This window comes from Hyalella azteca, unplaced genomic scaffold, assembly GCF_000764305.2.
Source record: "Hyalella azteca isolate HAZT.00-mixed unplaced genomic scaffold, Hazt_2.0.2 contig12792, whole genome shotgun sequence".
NCBI lineage: Eukaryota > Metazoa > Arthropoda > Malacostraca > Amphipoda > Hyalellidae > Hyalella > Hyalella azteca.
The window spans coordinates 128,296-149,556 of NW_025942739.1; the positions used below are offsets into that span (position 1 = coordinate 128,296).

Here is a 21,261-nt window from a genome sequence, read left to right on the forward strand (position 1 = left end):
AATTTACGTAAAATTTGATTAGATTAAAATTTACGGAGGCGTAGTCGAAACTGATTCTGGTCATGTTAGCTCATTTTAGTTATAGGTTATTCTGTTGATTCATTAAGTAAGTCAAATAATTAGAATTTTGAGTCAACCCGGATAAATTTTGTAGACTTCAAAATCAAAGATATTTCACAGTCTAATAGTTTTTTAACCATCTTTTGAGGCATAAAAATGTCATTCAATTACAATATTCGGTGAGTAATTAGTTTCTTGAAAAAGTTTCAGTGTTTTTTAATCAAGAAACTTTTTTCTTGTTAATTCGAATTGGTTGAAAAGCTGGAGTATCGGACTGTAAGAGTAATCTTAATGCTGTTTTCAATATCCGTAGAGTTTTTACATCTTGCATGACTACTAAGCTGTATACAAATGATGAAAACGGGTTTTCATACAAGAATGAACAAGCAGATATTTTTTAACTCGTTTAATTAGTTTTTTAGTGTACAAAACATCAATGATCCAGGGTGAGTACTGCAGAAGATGATGAGAAATACGACGATGACTAAAATAAATTATAAATGATTTAATATTTATATAATGATTTTATTGTATAATAATATTTAATAGAATGATTTTCATGACGTTGATTCGGTGTGAGGATTGCACGAACGAATTACATCTTTAAGTTATAAATTCGGGCATTTTTAGACAACAAGTATATCGATGAACTACAAGTTTACAAACTAGAAATGTGTAAATTTTATTAATAAACCAATGAGTATTTTCATACAAATTTAAATAGAAGTAATTTGACAATTAATTACACTTTCATTATTAAACCAATGAGAATTTCCATGCAAATTAAATTTATACCAATAATTTTAACGTTAAAATGTTCGAAATAGAATAGACAAGATAAAATGTTTGTAGAAATATATTGTAAAAAAATGATATATTGAAAAAAATATATATTTAAAATTAAATGGTTGAAAAACTTCAAATTTCATTTTTTACAATATGTCTGAGCGCGTACCTACATACCAGTTCGTACTACTTGGTTTGTTTACAACTCATTGTCTAGACAACTACCTAAAACTTTTTCAACTTCCCACCATGAGCAAAAAATTCGTGAATTTCGTGAGCAGTATTAACAAGTCGCGCATGGTGTCTTTAAATTAATATTTAAAAATATTGATAGAAAATTTTAAAATAATATTCAACTTGATTAGGGGAAATGATAATAAACTGTTTTCATTTGAGAAATACTTTTGAGAAAATGTATTTCACCTAGAAAATGCGTTTAAGAAATTATAAGCACAGTTGCAATCTATATGAAATTTGGACCTGGGGCCATACTTTCAAAACTAGCTAAGTGAACGTAAGTACTTACGCTCTATTTCCTTGTCTGTGATTGGTGGATTTTGCTTGAAAGGCCGTCAATGATTGGCTGATGAACTTACTATCTCTTAACTTTTTTGAAAGTATAGGCCCTGGCAACTAAATCTAGACAAATTCATGTCTATCATGATTTTTTTTGTTATCCTTGATTATCACGATAATCAATGGTTAATCATCATGGTTATGATTCTGTATTTTAGCGTTATTCTGATTAATGCATTTGATTGATACATTTAGTAGCATTTAATTGTGATTAATGCATTTGGTAGCATTAGTATCATTAGATAGATGTGTTCGCTAATCCATTGATGTTTACTTCGTATCACTAATCAGAATTATATACGTCTCTCATTGCAGCTAATACATTTGCTACTCTACACGTAGATTTCTTGATACGATATGCTCTGTTATGCTAACTATGGTAATGATATAGCAATATCAAAAATATCTGGAAGAAATTACCCAAATAGAGTAGTAAAGAAGAGGCTGTTAGTACCTCCACATCATAAGAAACTTTCTCGCTCTTGTGCTACTTGCGTTAACTGCTGACTGCGAACGTAGTGAGCTCTATGGTCTGGATTGCGGGAGCGAGCAACGCGTCCTGGAATCCCAACTCCTCTTTGACGTTCCAGGTCTCTGAGACTGTCGCTAGCTTCCCCTTCGTTAAGGGCAGCTGTTGGCGAAACAAGACCAGGGGAACTGTAGCCTGTCGAGGAGTATTCGCATAAGGATTCTCTCCTTGGAAGATAGTGAGTTTGCTTTCCAGTTTGATCGACCAAATTTTCAGCTCTTGGGATACGACCGCAGCTTTCTGAACCATCCGGCATTTTTCTTAGGGTTGAACTGTTGCTCATATTCACAGGAGATACCTGAATAGAATAGATATGATATAGATTATTGTTCAACCATTGTAACTCTTACGGATAATATATTATATAGCATAGAGAATGTGTTTTACTGTACGGTATCCGTACAATTTATGTGATCAGGACAGGCAATTAACTGTGTTTCATCATTTTTTTCGAATAAAGAATGATCGATTATTAGTGAACAATGATTTTTATGTCCCTGCAGTTATATTTCACTCTGATTCTTAACGCTATTAAAAAAAATAATTGAATCACAAATTTTTTGATTTGGCTCTAAATCCATCATTATAAAAAGTTACTGGAGTTAGTCCCGAGTAGAGCGAAGACGACGCCTGATAGCAGTGATCTGCAACGAGGAAGACATCATCGCCCTCGAGACCTGCAGACGCTCCTGAAGGGGTTTTACGTTCTTCTCCGAGCAGATCTGGAGCGTCTTCCGCAATCTGGTGTACCAAAGGTACGACACTTTGACTGGGACCTTCCCCGGGAGGAATTAACGTGCTAGGAGATTCTTGATCGAGTGTCACTGTAGATTGTAGGAACTGGGCTCTTGCCGCCGTGGCGTGACGATTGCGTCGCGTTATCAAGACAACCGAGAGCGCCAGGACTAGGAGTAGAGCTGTGGCTGTCAGAACGCTCCCCAGCACGACTGCTGCAGCGTCACTAACAACGTCTTCTCCTGTTATAACGAATGATGTTATTATTTCTTATGCATTCATTTCCGTTAAAAGGTAATAGACTACTACTTATATTACTACTACTATATTACTTATGAAAGTACTACAAACTTATACTTCTATTTTCGCATATTTTTATTCTAGCAGTTGAATAACCACATTGATCATCAACTTCCGTTGGGTAATGCATCTATTGAAGGGGATTTTTTCGAGCGATCCTCAAGTTACGGGAACTGTCATTAATGGTGGAGACAAGCAACGTATCATCGTCTCAAAGGCAAAAATATTGAGGTTTGTTCTCAATTAATGTTTTGCCACTCGACTGAAAAGCATTATCCATATGCAAAATCGCCTTTGCACCAGTTCTTAGTTGCATAAAAATCCATCAATAAAATAATCAGTGGAACGGTAGCTTTGTTGATACTAACAGCTCAGCTTAGTTGGACCCGTTACATTATTAGTCATCAATAAACGTAACTGCTAATTATTACTGAATATGCTAATCGTATTGTATTTATTCTATCCGCACCTAGTTATGGTAATTGGCTTACTCGCATTAAATTTTAAAGAAACAAAACAATGAAAGGATCAAGGCAGTGAGAAACTTGATAGAAGCGTTGCGGCAAAGTCATCGAGCTCACATCCAAAATTAGCATCGCACCTAACACCCCAGACTTCAACATCCGTCGGCAATAAGCAGGTTCCCGAAGGTTAGTCTAAAAAGACACGCTGCTACCTTCGGGCTGCAAGCTGCAAAAAATACATGCTGCAACCCAGCGAGACACGCTGGTTCTAATTCGGAACTCAATCTGGGTTTGAATAATTAATTGGGGGGGGGGGGTTCTCTGAACTCCGGCCAGCTACATTCCTCTTCCTAAAGACAAAGCACCTGTTCGTTATCCTGCTTATCAACAAATGACTGAGTTAGAGACCCATGACAAATTACTAACCCTTAAACTTTGACTACAATACACATATAAGAAATGATTATGTGACAGCCCAGAAAACTACTATGTGACTGCCTCATAACAAACGACTATGTGACTGCCTCACGACAAACGACTATATGACTGCCTCACAACAAACGACTATGTGACTGCCTCACAACAAACGACTATGTGACTGCCTCACAACAAACGACTATATGACTGCCTCACAACAAACAACAATGTCAACAAAATACTCTCACAAATGAGTCTCTATGTCAACAAACGACTATGTGACTGCCTCACAACAAACAACACTGTCAACAAAAGACTCTCACAAACGATTCTTCATGTCAACAAACGACTATATGACTGCCTCACAACAACTATGCCGTTGTTGCAACAACTCTGCCTATGCTAACGACTATGTGACTCACTCATTCTGTTCTCAGCCGTACGCAGCGTGAAGGTCTCAAGAGTGAGCGGGGCGGATCGCCCTCTTCTATTCACCCGCCACACTCTGATGACGTAGTCCGCTCCGGGGGTCAGGCCGGTCAGGTTGAAAACTCCTCGGGCACCTGTGAAATTAAAGCAGTTTCTATAACTTATAATTAAATGCATGTAAAACTCCACCAGATGTTTGTATTATTTAAAAATGAGCAAACGTACAACTTTATACCATCATCATGGGTCATAATGTTCACCCGAAAAGAAATTCATATTTTGAAGCTAATTCATGCAATTGGTCATTCATAAAATTTCTATTGAAAACAACTTAAATCACCGTAACCTAACCCTAACCCCACTGTAACCTAACACTAAACACCTAAAATGACCAAACTTATCTAAATTTAATCAAAAAATTAACTGGTGTGCAGAAAATAATTTTCGCATGACAATCCGATATCGAATTCAAAATAGAATAAAAGAACTCAAAGTTTACTCAAATAGAAAACTTCGAAAAGTTTTGAAAAATCACTGAATTTTTTAAAAATTAAAGGTTAAATTAATTAACATTAAATTAATTTATTCGTCTATTCACGTATATTGATGGAATAATGACATTTATGATTTCATAAAACGAATTCAATGTGCCGGAAATGCAGGTAATGGCCCGTGACGCTTTCAAAGGCAGAAGATTATAGAACACCATCACGAATGCTTAGTAATACGCAAATTTGGCCGATACTGTCAATTGTCTGTTATTTAAGTTCTAAATGCATTGAATTTGATAAAGCTTGAATTTTTTGGACAAGTATGATTTGTTTTAATGTTGATTAAAAAACTATTGTAGGAAACGCACTGATTCATAACATTTCCATGCTGTTGGTCATAAATTTTTATGCTAAATAAGCGACTTAGAGCCTGTTTTAAAATATTATAGGTCAGTATAGACATGGTGAACATTGCATTATAGGTCTGTATTGACATAGTATGCAGTGCATTATAGGTCTGTATTGACATAGTATGCAGTGCATTATAGGTCTGTATTGACATAGTATACAGTGCATTATAGGTCTGTATTGACATAGTATACAGTGCATTATAGGTCTGTATTGACATAGTATGCAGTGCATTATAGGTCTGTATTGACATAGTATGCAGTGCATTATAGGTCTGTATAGACGTAGTGAACCGTGCATTGTGCACTGGCATACGGCAACGGTTCGTTGTCGCACAATCACACCTGTGCGGTTATGCATCGTTGGTGTTACACTCCAGAACGGTAGAGAGTTACAGTCCACCGTCACAGTCTCACCTGTAGTGTTATGCATGAGGGTGTTGGTGTTACACTCCAGCACGGTAGAGAGTTACAGTTCACCGTCACAGTCTCACCTGTAGTGTTATGCATGAGGGTGTTGGTGTTTCGCTCCCGCACGGTCAGCAGATATTCGGTGTCGTCGGGCGCGTCAGCGTCTAATATTTTTGCGTCGCCGGCTCCAGTTTGTGGTTGATTTTGTTGCTGTAATTCGTCGGCTCTGAGTTCCGCACTTTGGTCGTGGTCTTCCACCTGCGCGCAGAATATAATTGTAAGCATAGAAAATTCAAAGTAAATATAGTTATAATTAGAACGATATTATTTATCTAGAAGCAAGTCTCACTAGTAAAAAATCCCAGACTCGAGAATGCGATCATATATACCTAGTCGTACCCTTCAAAGAAGAATTAGCTGTATATTATACTTGTATATATGGTAATTAATTTTAATCTATAATTTAGATTACAGTTCATCTATAGTTTCAATAATTATTGTATCCATTAAATTCAAAATTTCCATTAAGGTAAGATTCTTTCTGTAATTCTGGTAAATCTGTTTATGATGAATATCTGTTCACTCAAATACACACTTGAATTGTAGTTCAAAACTTGCTCAAGTTGATGAGGAGAAAACAAATAAAGTTTTATTGAACTAGCAAATCCTTATTATAAATTGTACCACTTTCAACTGAATTCAAAACAGAATCAATACTGACCAATCTCAGTTCCTTGCCGTTCCAGGCCTTGACTCCTAAGGCATCTTTTTCCAGAGTGGTCCACTTATGATCAGCGTGCTTGGATGGCACTTTGTTTTGTATGCTGTTCTCAGCGCTGCCGGCCACGTTCTTCATCTGGATGTGATCCAAAAGCTTTTTACTTCCAACTGTATTCTCATCTGCATTTGCAGCCATATTCCAATTTGCATTCGCTGCCGTATTCACAGCAGCATCGTCAGTGACGTTCTCGGAGTCGTCATTGGTGTATGACGATGATAGAGCACAAGCGATCTCGACACTCGCCCATGTTTGCTTCGTCACTTTGCATCCGAAGTTGGAGGAAGGAATGCCTGACAACACAAGCAAAATATCCTGATGAGGATAGTTACATAGTTTTAAATGTTACAGGACAAAATTTATGAATAAAATAAATAAAACTTAGCGTGCTATCACTTCTGTAGAATTTGAAACAAATACAGGCAGTCTCATTACTTAAATTGATTTATTTGGCCCATTAATCGAATTGGAAGAGACATACCATGCATGAAAAGTATTGTTGAACATCAAACATACCAAAGCTAGACCTACACTTGTGTATCTACTGAATTATATACTGAATCGTTTTGGGAGGTACAAAGCGGCAGAAAATTAAGCAACTCGTTTCTCAATCCTAATTAAAGCTTCAGTTAATTAGTTGATGTAAAAGTAAAGTTTACAATAAAACAAACCCAAATTGTATAAGTAATTACTAAAAAATTTTATGCGTAATTACCAGACAGTAATCATTGTATACGTAATTACCAGACAATAATCAAAAGAATTGTAAACAATGCCTGAAGTTCCAACACATATACACTCACCTGGAGGTCTAACTGTGAAGACACAAGGTATGGCTTGAGATCCAACACTATTGGTGGCCCGGCATTCAACGGACCCATAATCTTGTACGCGCTGTAGCTGATACTTGAGACGGCCTTCTAAACCGTGCACTGACCGCACCCCGCCCGTGATGCCCGGTGGGGGCAGAGAGGTCGTCATCAGGGAGCTGCTTGATAAACCGTAGCCAGGAGACGGTAGCGTCTGTAAAAAAATGTTCAATTTAGAAGTTAACGACAAAAACTAGCTTGATATATAATGAGACTTAATTAATGAGACTTAATTAATTACAAAAATTTTAAATATTACTTTTGAACGACAAAAAGTAGCTTGATATATTCGGGAGTGTTTGAATTAGACTCAAGTAATTACAAAAATTTAAATATTACTTGCGAACGACAAAAACTAGCTTGATTTATTCGGGAATGTCTGAATACGACTTAAGTAATTACAAAAATTTAGATATATTGTGAATTCTATTGCAGTGTAGCGTCTGCACCAGATAATCAAAGTTATAATGTATTCGGAAACTTGAGGACTGTTGAGTTATGAATCACATTAAATTAATAATTTGTTATAAACTCGCTTGCATTGAACATTTCTGTTGTACCTGAGAGACCGCGTTAGTGTTGCAGTGTAGCGTCTGCAAGAGGTAATCAAAGTTGTAATATATTCGGAAATATAAGGATGATTGAGTTCGGAATCACATCAAGTTAATAATTTCTTATAAACTCGCTTGCATTGAACATTTCTTACGTACCTGGGAGACCGCGTTAGTGAAGGCCCACTGGAAAGTGACGTTGGTTGGATTAGCCAGCACAGCGCACAGCAACGTGACATGTTGGCCGAGGGCTGCTCTGTACAGCACAGGTCTAGTCCGCCCACACACTGGTGAATCTGGAGCAAGGTTTATTATTATTTATTATTATAAATCTGTTATTATTATTATTGTATAATCTAGAGCAAGGTTTATTAGTTTTTATTATAATAACCCTATAATTATTATTGTTGTATTAGTTAGGATTATTGTTTCTAATGCCGAAATTTTGATATTACTTTCGATAGAAATTATCGTTGCATATGCTGACCATAAACGTTATTTGCTTTATGATTACCAACACCAATTTGACGATCTCCTTGGAGTTCAATACACTGGCGATCTCCAATGAGTAGGGCGCACTCACACTGAATAGCGATCTCCAATGAGTGAGTCGCACTCACATTGAATGGCGATCTCCAATGTGTAGGTCACACTCACATTGAATAGCGATCTCCAATGAGTGAGTCCCACTCACATTGAATGGCGATCTCCAATGAGCAGGTCCCACTCACATTGAATGGCGATCTCCAATGAGTAGGTCGCACTCACATTGAATGGCGATATCCAATGAGTGGGTCACACTCACATTGAATGGCGATCTCCAATGAGTAGGTCGCACTCACATTGGATGGCGATCTCCAATGAGTGAGTTACACTCACATTGAATGACGATCTCCAATGAGTAGATCGCACTCACATTGAATGGCGATCTCCAAGGAGCAGGTCGCACTCACATTGAATGGCGATCTCCAATGAGTAGGTCACACTCACATTGAATGGCGATCTCCAATGAGTAGGTCGCACTCACATTGAACGGCGATCTCCAAGGAGCAGGTCCCACTCACATTGAATGGCGATCTCCAATGAGCAGGTTGAACTCACATTGAATGGCGATCTCCAATGAGTGGGTTGCACTCACATTGAATGGCGATCTCCAATGAGAAGGTTGCACTCACATTGAATGGCGATCTCCAATGAGTGGGTTGCACTCACATTGAATGGCGATCTCCAATGAGAAGGTTGCACTCACATTGAATGGCGATCTAAATGAGTGGGTTGCACTCACATTGAATGGCGATCTCCAATGAGTAGGTTGCACTCACATTGAATGATGATCTCAATGAGTAGGTCGCACTCACATTGAATGGCGATCTCCAATGAGTGGGTTGCACTCACATTGAATGGCGATCTCCAATGAGAAGGTTGCACTCACATTGAATGGCGATCTCCAATGAGTGGGTTGCACTCACATTGAATGGCGATCTCCAATGAGAAGGTTGCACTCACATTGGATTGCGATCTCCAAGGAGTTGGACATGGCTTCCCCCATGGGATTGGAGGCGGAGCACGCGAAGTTTCCGCTCCACTTGCGATGAACTTTCTGGAGCACGAGATGGTCTCCAGACACCAGGACGCGGTCGTCAGCATGGACCTCTTGACCCTGCAGAGCATAACATCCCTAATAAATGATGATATTGATATAATATATAAATATATAAATATAATTTATATTCTGTTTAATAATTTCTATTATACAGAATATTCTATATTCTATATTATATAAAAAATAACATCTCCAAGGTGTTCGTAAATATTGATAATGGGTACGTAAATAAAGTAAAAGTAGATACTTTTTTTATATTGATTCAAAATAGAGCGCGCAGATTTTATAACACAAGGCTGTATAATGATCGTCCCCAAGTGTTCGTAAATATTGATAATTGGTAAATAAAGTAAAAGTTGATAGTTTTTTATTTTGATTCAAAATAGAGCGCACAGATTTTATAACACAAGATGGAAGAATTATCGAGACGTAAACTTTTATAGCAATGCTGCACGATATTGGCTGGAAATATCGGCGACAAGGCGCTGAAATTCACCCAGTATTCTTACAGCATAGCGCACTTTCTTGCGCAATATAAACGTGGGAAGTATTTCTTGAGGTATATTATGCATGGAAAAATAAGAAAATGTGCCTGCTTGAAGATTCACGCAAATTTGAGAGAAAAGTTTCAATATGGTGTTCGGCGCAAAAGCTTAATTGTTATTTCAAAACCAATAAGGCATGTAGTCTAAATATTTAATTGACATGAACTTTATTCGTTGAAAATTGTAAAATTTTATGAAAGAGGACATAACTAAGCCGATAGTTTACATTTGAAGATGAAATATATTCTGTTATTATTCACCGCTTCAATTTTAGCGTAATAAAAAAAGCATTGATAAAAGGAGACGAAGAAGAAAACATGAATTAATTCATTACAGTATTCGCCTCTCAGGATGTATTACTGAATTTACATGTAAGAATGTCATAAGCCGAAGAAACATGCATTGACCAATTAAAATATCCGGTTTCCATGAAGTTTCATTGAATTTATTCTTCAAACGAATTTTTCAGCTTGTATTTATTCTTTGTTTATTCTTTTCTTTATGTGTTCTTATCTATTTCCTGCATTCTTCACTGCAAGAACTAGCAATAAATAAATATCCCTGACATTGTGGAACCAAGCGATGCGGTTGGGTGGAGGGTTGCTGTGGATGTCACATCTGAAGTAAACGTCGCTCCCTTCTTTGATGTGTTCAGGGGAGAGCATCGCGCCGAGAGATAACCGTACCCTCGGTGCAACTGTAAAAACAAAAACATTTAATTACAAATACGAATAAAGAAATGGAAAATTAAAAATAACTAATGAATTATAAATAAAAATTAAATATAAAACTATTCAGTGTTTTCAAGCTACAAGAAACTTATGTACGATGAAACAAGTCATTTTTGACATTTAAAATAAAACATTTGATACTGGGACAAGCTAATATTTTTATAGTTACAAAAGACTGATGCAGGACGAAGCAGGTAAATTCTTGAGTAAAATAAGAATTGTGTGTCATTTTTTAAGTTCCGAGACAATTATGTGGCACAAAAGAAATTATTGTTCTAAACCTTAGATATACAAAGATGTAACTGAAATTATTTAAAAAATTTAAATAAATATAACTGAATGATATTGAAGGCAACAAGTGAATATATGGAATCTTTACAGCAACATTCTAAACCGAAATTTTATAATATTATCAAGTAAAAATATTTGTTATACAGGAAGAAACATATAAATATTTTTAATGTATCACGCTATTATTGAGGAGCGTCAAAGTTTATTAAAGTGAAAATTTTTGATACCACCAAGCTTAAGTGACGCTCTGAAGAGGCGAATGGGAGCGCTTATACTAGTATAAGCGCTCCCATTGGCGTATAAAAGTGTATATAATGGGCGTATAAAAGCGCTTATACTAGTATATTAAACGAAATACGCTGTACAATAATAACCTGTACTAGGAAGAGCAATCCGATACGCAATTAATATAATAATAATATAATTATATAATATAATAATAATTTATACTATATAATAATCATATAATAAATAATAATGTAGAATGAATGAATATGAATGATGAGTTATCAAATAATATATATATTATATAATAATAATATAATGTATAATAAATAATGTAGAATGAATGGATATAAATGAAGAGCAATACACTACGCAATTAATAACGTGTAGAATGTACGCAGTTGATAACGTCTAGCATGTGTGAATATGAATGAAGAACAAGCCGCTACGCAAATAATATAATAATATTATAATTATAAAATTTAATAATAATAAATATATTATATAATAATATAATATATAATAGATAATGTAGAATGAATGCGTATGAATGAAGTACAATACATACAAGTGACGCTGAGAACGGAGGAGTTGGAGACTCTGACAGCAGGCAGCGCAGGACTGTAGGCCGTACAGGTCAGAGAGGCGCCGTGGTCCTGCCACTCAACCTGCACGTCCTGCCACGACCTCGACACGTTCCTCTCCCGCAGCTCCTGCGTGTATAGTATAGGTTAATATACATTAAAACTATATATACATATATACTAAGCTATACTTTACGATGCATTTATACTTTATAGTATTAGTAATAGTATAAAACCTCGAGACGTTCCTCTCCCGCAGCTACTGTGAGTATAGTATAGTTTAATATACATTTCAAATATATATACTATATTATAGTACTAAGCTATACTTTACGATACATTTATAGTATTAGTAATAGTATAAAACCTTGACACGTTCCTCTCCCGCAGCTCCTGCCAGTATAGAATAGGTTAATATACATTTGTTGTATATAACTATAGATGATATGGTATTATATTATATTTTACTATATATAACATAGTATACTATATTATATAATATATATACTATATAGTATACATACTAAAATATAGTATAGTATATTATACTATATTTTACTATAAATAATATACAGTGCATTTGGGTTTGTAATAACCTGCAAAACATTAGGGACAGAACAGGCTCCATGCACGCACCACGAACCACGCACGCACCACGCACCATGCACCATGCACCACGCACGCACCACGCACGCACCACGCGCGCACCAACGCACCATGCACGCACCACGCATCACGCACCACGCACGCACCACGCATCACGCACCACGCACCACGCATCACGCACCACGCATCGCGCACCATGCACGCACCACGCACCACGCACCACGCACTACGCACCTGCTGGGCCAGCAGCCTCGCAGGCACCATGCACGCACCACGCACCACGCACCACGCACCTGCTGGGCCAGTACCCTCACAGGTTTGCCCTTCCTTGCGATGGCCCAAACGAGGACGGGGGAGGGGCGGGCGTGGGGGGCGGAGCACCAAACCCTCAACTTGTCCCCCGCGGTGATGGTGGGGGGTACCCCGCTGATGTCAACCCATGATGGAGGGGCTATAAAATAAGTACACTATTTAGATATGAATTGTATAAAAATACAAATAAAAAAATTAGAAAAATGAATGATAAATAAAAATAACAAATCAAAACTAAACAACGAACCGCTGATGTCAACCCATGACGGAGGGGCTATAAAATAAGTACACTATTTAGATAAAAAATGTATAAAAAATATAAATGAAAAAATTACAAAATAAAATAAAACAATAGAAATAAAAAATTAAAACTAAACAACGAATTACAAATAAAATCATATAAATATTATTAAAAATTACGTTTTTAGCGCATTTTCTCATTTATGAAGAAAACGCCCTATTGTGCTCGTCATGCCCGTCCGTCCGTCTGTCTGTCCGTCCGTCCGTGACTTCACGTTTTCGTTGACGAGAAAATGCACTCTCTGTCAATCACTGCAGTGAGTACTGAGTTATATATATTTTTTAATTTATAGCAAAAAAACAATCGTGAATATCAGTAAGAGAAGAGACAACTGCGATAACGATGAGACAGCTGATCATTGGTGGAACGCTGCAATGGTGGAGGAAAGGTCTATTTTCTTAATTCAATTGGAAAATTCGTGTAAGTATTTTCTTCTTCCTGACAAAAGTAATCAAGCAAGTAATGATTATCTAGAGTTACAATAGAATAGTGATGCTTTAAATTATTAATGGAAATTTGTACTCAGTACAAATCTGCTACTCCGTATGAAAAAAATCTAAATGGTTGCACCATCGATGTGATAGAAGTGAAGGCAATCAAAAATAATGTAAAGCAGGTGGCACTAATTAAATTTTAACATCACTGCGGAGTAATAATAATCTTGGTTACCCACTGTTAACCAGAAGTTTTGTTGAGGCCTGCACGGAAACGGCCGTAAGATTAGCATTGAATAATAATCTGTGATACTCACTGTTAACGAGAAGCTTGGTTGATGCCTCCATGGACACTGCCGTAAGATTAGCATTGAATAATAATCTGTGATACTCACTGTTAACCAGAAGCTTAGTTGATGCCTCCATGGAAACTGCTGTAAGATTAGCATTGAATAATAATCTGTGATACTCACTGTTAACGAGAAGCTTGGTTGATGCCTCCATGGAAACTGCCGTAAGATTAACATTGAATAATAATCTGTGATACTCACTGTTAACGAGAAGCTTTGTTGATGCCTCCATGGAAACTGCCGTAAGATTAGCATTGGAGGCATGACAGGTGAGGGTAAGGCCGTGGTGTTCCCTCAGAACCTCGGGTATGACGAGGGGAGCCAACACTACGTTGTCAGCGTTCCCCTCTACAGTGTGCACGTGACCGTAATGTTCGTGCGTAAACGAGTCGTTGGAAAACTGGTTTTGCTGCGAATAATCGTTTTGCATGTCATTAAAGAGGGAGCTGTCGTAATCGAATGCAAATGCATTATTTCTTACAGGCTTTAATAAGGGTTTTTTCATCAACGTAGATTGTGTGCTGGAGGTTTCGGAAAAATGTCGACGATTTTTCTTGCGTTTGAAATTCATTTCATGAATATCTGTAGATGTTGCGTTCATTTTAACGTTTTTACTTTTGGGATTTTTACTGAAAATAATATTTTCTTTTAGCATCAATGGCAACGGGATACCCAATCCATCTAATGCTGGTTCAGAATAATCTATTCTTTCAGAAAATGTATTTTTCTTCCATTTAGACGAGTTGTCACTGCCTCTTTCTATTAATTTTCCGACAGGAGTTTGGTTTGAATAATCCTTTTGTATAATATTCGACGGCGTATGTACGCCATGTAACAATGAACGATTTTTCTCGTACACAAAACTGTACGTCATCTCGGTAGGGTAATTTAATTTATTTGGAATCAAAGTCGTGAATTCCATACGATCGATTTTCTCGTCCTCCGGTAACAAAGGATCGAAGTTGATGTCTTCGCGTGGCTCAGGATTATAACTTTCCACATTAAAGCCTCTTGTGAAAGTTGCTCGCGGGCTGACTTCCTCCCGTGGAGGTTGAACAGCACGCCTCCTTTTATGGAGGCTGGTCTTTATTCCTATAGAGGATGCAGGATCTCCCCCGGAGGATGGGGAAGTTTCTCCAGACATTGTTTGGGGAAGGATGTGGTCCCCCAGCGTCCACCACACTCTTGGCGTCGGCACGCCTATGGGGAAAGGAAAGAGCTAAAGAGCTGCCAAGTTATACGTCAACTATGTCGATTAGTGTGTGTTAATGCAGAACGCAGTAGCTTCGTCTCAACAAGACACTTCTCATTTAAACCGTCCGTCTATTATGTTGCATTCAAAACATTGCCCTTCCTGAACATCGGCTTCTTAAAATATTTTTTAATAACCACAGGTTTCTAAGTTACTTAAAACGCTGACATCTCTTACTTTATAGCCAATCCTCTTAAAGGTATGGGCATAAAAGTCTCTGATAGTAAACTGTATTGGATTTTTTATCGGTATATAGGATCGGTAGGGCGCCTATCGATACAGAAGCAGAGTTGCTGGAAAGCTAGTAGGGTCAATAGGTAAGTCACCCATCGAGACGGAAGAATAGTTGATTATTAGCTAGTAGGATCAATAGGTAAGTCGTCCATCGAGGTGGAAGATTAGTTGCTTATTAGCTAGTAGGGGTTAATAGGTAAGTCACCCATCGAGACAGAAGAATAGTAATTGATTATTAGATAGTAGGATTAATAGGTAAGTCGCCCATTCAGACGGATGAAAAGTTACTTATCAGCTAGATGGCATAATAGGTAAGTCACCCATCGAGACATAAGCATAGTTGATTATTAGTTAATAGAGTTAATAGGTAACAGCTTATCGAGACTGAAGCCGTCAAACCTGACATGTGATGGACATATCTAACCCAGCTACATTTTCGGATTAGAAGCCAGCAACTTATAATAATACCGACCAAGATAATACCGACCGACCCTCATTTTACTACCCCTTTTAAAATAATTGCTAAGAATTGTCCTAAAAATGTGCGCGTTCATATTTTCACAACTCTGCTTTAGTCCCGTTCCCTCTATATATGGTCTGTCAAATGTGCTTCCTATAGATGGTCGGTCAAATAAATATGGTCTGAAGACCACACAAATATCATTAGCACCGTTACATAAGTAATCATCACTCTCGTGACCTCTCATCACCTTGACCTGAGGGCGCTGAAAACTTTTATACGTTATATTATTTGTTATAATTAATTTATTGGCTATAACTTAGAACTAATCCGTGCACAAGTTAATAAATATTAGTGTTTGAAATTAACAATTAAAATTATCTTAAACAATTAATTTATTAGCTATAATTTAGAACTAATCCGTGCACAAGTTAACAAATATTAGTGTTTGAAATAATTAATTAAAATTACCCTAAAATATTAATTTATTACCTATAACTTAGAACTAATTCGTGTACAAGTAGGGAAATATTAGTATTTGAAATTTAAATTAAAATTATTAACTTATTTAATTAAAATTAACTTAAACTATTAATGAATTAATCAAACTTTTACGAAATGCAACATCTTCATGTTATTCAAGAGAATTTTACAGTAATTTATTGAAAAAAAATATATTTTTATTTTTTTATATTTATAAAAAATCGAAAATAGCTCTCACCCCCGACAACTTTACAGATCATACGCAAGGCTTCGCCTGCGTTAGTTTCCAGCAGCTGAGGCGCGAGGCGGCCGTCTGTCGTCTGCAGCTGTAGCGACTCTGGCAGCTCCAGCACACTCAGCTGCAATGGATAGGAATATTATTACTTATTTACAAAAAAATTTTTATCTAGTAAACATTTGATTTGGAAAATCGAAAAAGAAAATTGTGAAGAATATTATTACTTATTTACAGAATTTTTTTATCTAGTAAACATTTGATTTGGAAAATCGAAAAAAGAAAATTGTGAAGAATATTATTACTTATTTACAGAAAAATTTAATTGTTAATCCGGTAAACAAAAGATTTGAAAAAATCGAATAAGGAAATCGTGAAAATTTTGTACCAGAACACATAGCAGCAACAAATTATTTCAGATATCATTATGACATTTGCTTAGTTTTATTGCGCTGCAAATATTTTCATAAGTATGTCTTCTACGCAATTTGTTGATATGGGAGCTCAGTGAATGTTTTCAGCGCCTTAACAACTGATTTCGACGAAGCTCCGTTGCTTCATATAAACGTATTATTTGAAATAAAATAAATAATTTAGCATCAAGAATCCCGAATAATATAAAAGAAAGGCTAATTGAATTATGACTGGTAGTTTCACAATACGAAGCATAAGTTTACTGAAATACAACATGGTATCCAGAATAACATGGTAGCCAGAATAACATGGAACCAGAATAACATGGTAGCCAGAATAACATGGAACCAGAATAACATGGTATCCAGAATAACATGGTATCCAGAATAAAACAATTCCTTTGCTATGGAAACGAGACGTGAAGAAAACGCTTCAGGCCAAGATTGTTAAACCCGTGACATGAAGATCCGAAGAATAATGGTCGCTTTACTGTTCTTGTGATTGAGTTTTACGACAAGAATAAAATTCATTTCCAGAAGATAGGCTAAAAATGGCGGAATGTTTGCATGTGTTCTCGAAATGACCTGCTTATCATCGCTGCCATCGACCACATGCCACATGATGAGATCAATTAGAATGATGGACATCGAGAACACAATTGAAATCTAGAATAATAACGGTATAGAACGGTCGATTCATCTACAAACCACCGTAACGGGCATTTATCGTTAGTCAGATTTAGCAACTTCCATAACATATGCTAGAATAAATCTTAGTTTTACATATACAACAATTATTCAATGAACATCATAGTTTTCTGTATATTGCAAAAATATCCTTAGCGATTCGTTTGACTCAAATTTGTGCTGTTTTCGCTCAAATAATTTTGGGTGAAACAATCTCATGCATTTCAGGATCACATTTGCAACTTATTGTTTACTTATTATTGGAATTGAACTTCGTGGTTTAATTTGTACGATTTAGTTTATATTTCGCCGGCATTTCTTTTAAATTAACTTTCTCAACCTAAAGATTCACGTCTATTTGAAATGTTTTGCTTCTGTTCGACTTATAAATTTGTTTATATCACTCAATAAATTGCCAAAATATACTCCTTTTACTATCACTTGAGTGCCACCATCACTTATGTTTCAATCACTGAACGCATTATAATCCACATGACTTGCGTGGTGCGTGCATCAACACTGACTCTGGTGGTGGCGGAGGGTGCGTGTACTGACCCTGACTCTGCTGGTGGCGGAGGGTGCGTGCACTGACCCTGACTCTGGTGGTGGCGGAGGGTGCGTTTACTGACCCTGACTCTGGTGGTGGCGGAGGGTGCGTATACTGACCCTGACTCTGGTGGTGGCGGAGGGTGCATGTACTGACCCTGACTCTGGTGGAGAGGGTGCATGCACTGACCCTGACTCTGGTGGTGGCGGAGGGTGCGTGCAGGTAGTCCACGCGACACTCGTACTCCCCAGCAAGTTTGGTGGTGGCGCGCGGCAGGACGAGCCGAGCGGGAGGATCTGAGTGGAACGAAGCTCGCAGGCCCGGGGCGCGGGAAGAGTGTTGATGAGGCCCGGGGGATCGAGCATCGTATCTGTGGACGTTGAAATATTAGTAAAATAAAAGACAAGTCAAATAATATGTTTAATCAAATGAACCCTAAATAACGACGGCATTTAATGGATAAATACGTTAGAATAAACACATGGGAACGAGAAGCAACCTCTCTTTTTCAGATCAGTCAGACCTTATTTTCGTTCCTGTTGTCAGGGGAGAAAAATTAGAACCACCCTGATTTAAAATCTACGATTCACCTGTAGACTGGTATTGTAGACTAGTGGTATAGATATGAAAAAGCTGGTATAGATATATATGAACAGGCGACAGCTCTTCCTTAATAAAGCGCCTAATCTTTCTGTCTATAGGCAGGCTGCTCACGAGCTATGAAGGTCTTTCGTTATCACGATGCTGTCTAAGAAGTCAGGATGAATACCGCCCGGTATAATGCAAACAAACCCATCGTCTACAACGCAGGGATCATTACTAACTAAGATGATCTTTAATAAACAGTTTGTGGTCTTTATCTATTTAAAAAGGCATGATGAATATCCACATGATGAATATCCAATTTCCTATGCATTAAATATGTGCATGACATTTTCAAGTTAGAGTACTGCAACTAATAATTGAAAAACCAAAATTATAATTCCTGGAAGCCTCCAGTGCTGCATACAAGATATTGCAGCTCGAAGTCTTCGATCCATCTAGGAAATTCGACGGCCTATCAGCTGCCATAGCAAAGCAGCCCTAATCTGCAGTGCCATCAATTGCCACGACCGTGGCAAATGGCGTTTTGACGACACCTCCATGGAACAAATTACGTCTCCAAACAGTGACGACGCTGAGCCATTTACGTTCCTAAGCCAGTTACGTCCCTAAGAAATGGATGGGCAGTGGGCACTATCTCGTTTCTCACGTGTATGTCTAATAGAATGATTTACCAGAAGTACAGTTTAAATAATTGTGATTTCATAATGGTTTCGTGCATTTACTATACTTATACTGTATGCTTGTGTTATTATTACTGTAACGGAAAAAAATATAACTCAGTACTCACTGCAGTGAGTGACAGAGAGCGGCGAAATTCTCGTCGGCGAAAACCATTTTCTCGTCGGCGAAAACTTGAAGTCACGGGCGGACGGGCGGAAGGACGGACGGACATGACGAGCACAATAGCGCCTTTTTTTCCATGAATGAGAAAATGGATTTTCGCATTTAAAAAGGATTTTCGCATTTAAAAAGGATTTTCGTATATAAAAAGTATTTTCACATCATTCTTATTCTCGGCGCGAACTCTGTGCGGTGGCATTGACGGCGTCGTTGACGGCAGCGGTATTATGAGTACAAAATTAGTCCTATTATTTTGAGCTGAATTTAACGGCATCATTTTAACAAGTAACATGAAAATATTTCAATAATTTCCAGACATTTAATCGTCAAGTTGACGGCCGATAATTCAAGTTTTGAGTAAATTTAATCTTAGGCCTATACAATTCAAATTCCGAGTAGCTTAAATTACGGCTTTTACAAACCAAGTTCTAAGTAATTTTAATTCAGACGTTTAAAAATCAAGTTCTGAGTAAATTAAATCTCAGGCTTTTGTAATCCAAATTAGACTAACTTAAATCTTAGCTCTACTGAATCCGATTTTCGAGTAAATTAAATCATATAGGCGTTTAAAAACGAAGTTCTGAGTAACTTAAATCTTGCAAACTAGAAATAAAGTAAAAATTTGCCAAGCATCGCAATGTGTCCGTCAAGCTCGCCGTATTTCAGGGGCACATGCCGGACAAAGTGATGCAAAATTATTCTCGTGATGAATAAAGGCGAACCGAATTTTTCAATCTGTGTTACGGCAGGCAAAGCGTGAAATTCAGGTCTAACAGTGGAAAGAGATTATATTTTTGACAGGAACTGAATAATTTGGTCCACGCATAGTGAGCAAAAGGAAAAAATTTTAGTATGAATTGATGAAATTGATTTTAGAAGCCCTTCAAAACCAAAGTATTATAAAACTGCATTTAAATTAAGAAATAAGTATTAAATGAACAAAAATTTTGAAATAATGAAGCTCTACTTACAGTTAGCAAGAAGAATCTAATTAATTAATAGTCATCTATTTTCATTGGAGAGGTACATACCATATTTATTATATTCTAACATGATAAAGGCAAACAGAGATAATGCATTAAATTAGCTGAAATATTACAAGAATGATAAACATTGGGAATCTTCCTTCGAGAATAAATATTACAAGAAAATATTAAAAACAATGTCTACAACTGAGGCGTGGCAAACACTCTACCATCCACTGATCTAATGAAGCCATCTTCAGATATGTACTCACTATACGGACACACTTCTACTATAGTTTCGAACACTGAAAGGATGAGAATACTGAATAATTTTCGACTGCCTGTTCCTTGACGTGAAAGATGACCTCGAAAACCAAATTTTGAAGAGTCAGGAGTTACATCCTGCAGCTATAAGGTCATTCTTTTCCGGAAATAGTAATATGTAGTTATAAATGAAGAAATTAATTTTTCCGGAAGATTTTCCTCCATCAGGTTTCATGGATATTTCAACATTATTTCTAGAAAAATTGACATTACTACCCTGAGTGACCTTAGTAACCATGGATAGTTCAAAATATGGTTTTCGGGGTATTTTTCAGATCCACAGATGGGCAGCCAAAAAAATTTTTTTCGGTACCTGGTAAGCTGCAAAACCGCCGTAAACCCTGTACCAGCTCGACTTACTTTATTGTGCCTAATTACTTGCTAAAATTATGTATTAATACTATAAATTGTTACGTCAATTGTTGCCTAT

The 21,261-nt window shown here is 36.9% G+C and overlaps 1 protein-coding gene across 2 annotated transcripts; it reads right to left on the minus strand.

Moving 5' to 3' along the window:
- Positions 1-1,430: 1,430 nt before the first annotated feature.
- LOC108678475 lies at positions 1,431-13,951 on the minus strand. 2 transcript variants are annotated; one of them, XM_047883397.1, is made up of 12 exons: positions 13,909-13,951; positions 12,682-12,839; positions 11,767-11,911; positions 10,518-10,648; positions 9,310-9,463; positions 7,963-8,099; positions 7,187-7,406; positions 6,327-6,676; positions 5,689-5,863; positions 4,290-4,430; positions 2,549-2,928; positions 1,431-2,249 (listed from the first exon to the last, which is right to left on the minus strand). In XM_047883397.1, exons 1-12 carry the CDS (start codon positions 13,937-13,939, stop codon positions 1,884-1,886), a joined length of 2,388 nt encoding a protein of 795 aa, XP_047739353.1. In that variant the 5' UTR covers positions 13,940-13,951; the 3' UTR covers positions 1,431-1,883. The 2 variants fall into 2 exon arrangements, with proteins under 2 accessions (XP_047739353.1, XP_047739352.1); XM_047883396.1 differs by lacking the exon at positions 13,909-13,951 and adding an exon at positions 13,831-13,879.
- Between the last annotated feature and the right edge of the window lie 7,310 nt (positions 13,952-21,261).

What these genes read in the sequence shown, in the direction of transcription:
- LOC108678475 (XM_047883397.1), bottom strand. Translation starts at nt 13,939, where the DNA reads ATGGAGGCATCAACCAAGCTTCTCGTTAACA. An exon ending in CTCCGTTCTCAGCGTCACTT is followed by an intron (nt 10,649 to 11,766) that starts GTATGTATTGTA and finishes TTGTTTTTACAG; the next exon opens with TTGCACCGAGGGTACGGTTA. An exon ending in TCTACTCGGGACTAACTCCA is followed by an intron (nt 2,250 to 2,548) that starts GTAACTTTTTAT and finishes TATTCTATTCAG; the next exon opens with GTATCTCCTGTGAATATGAG.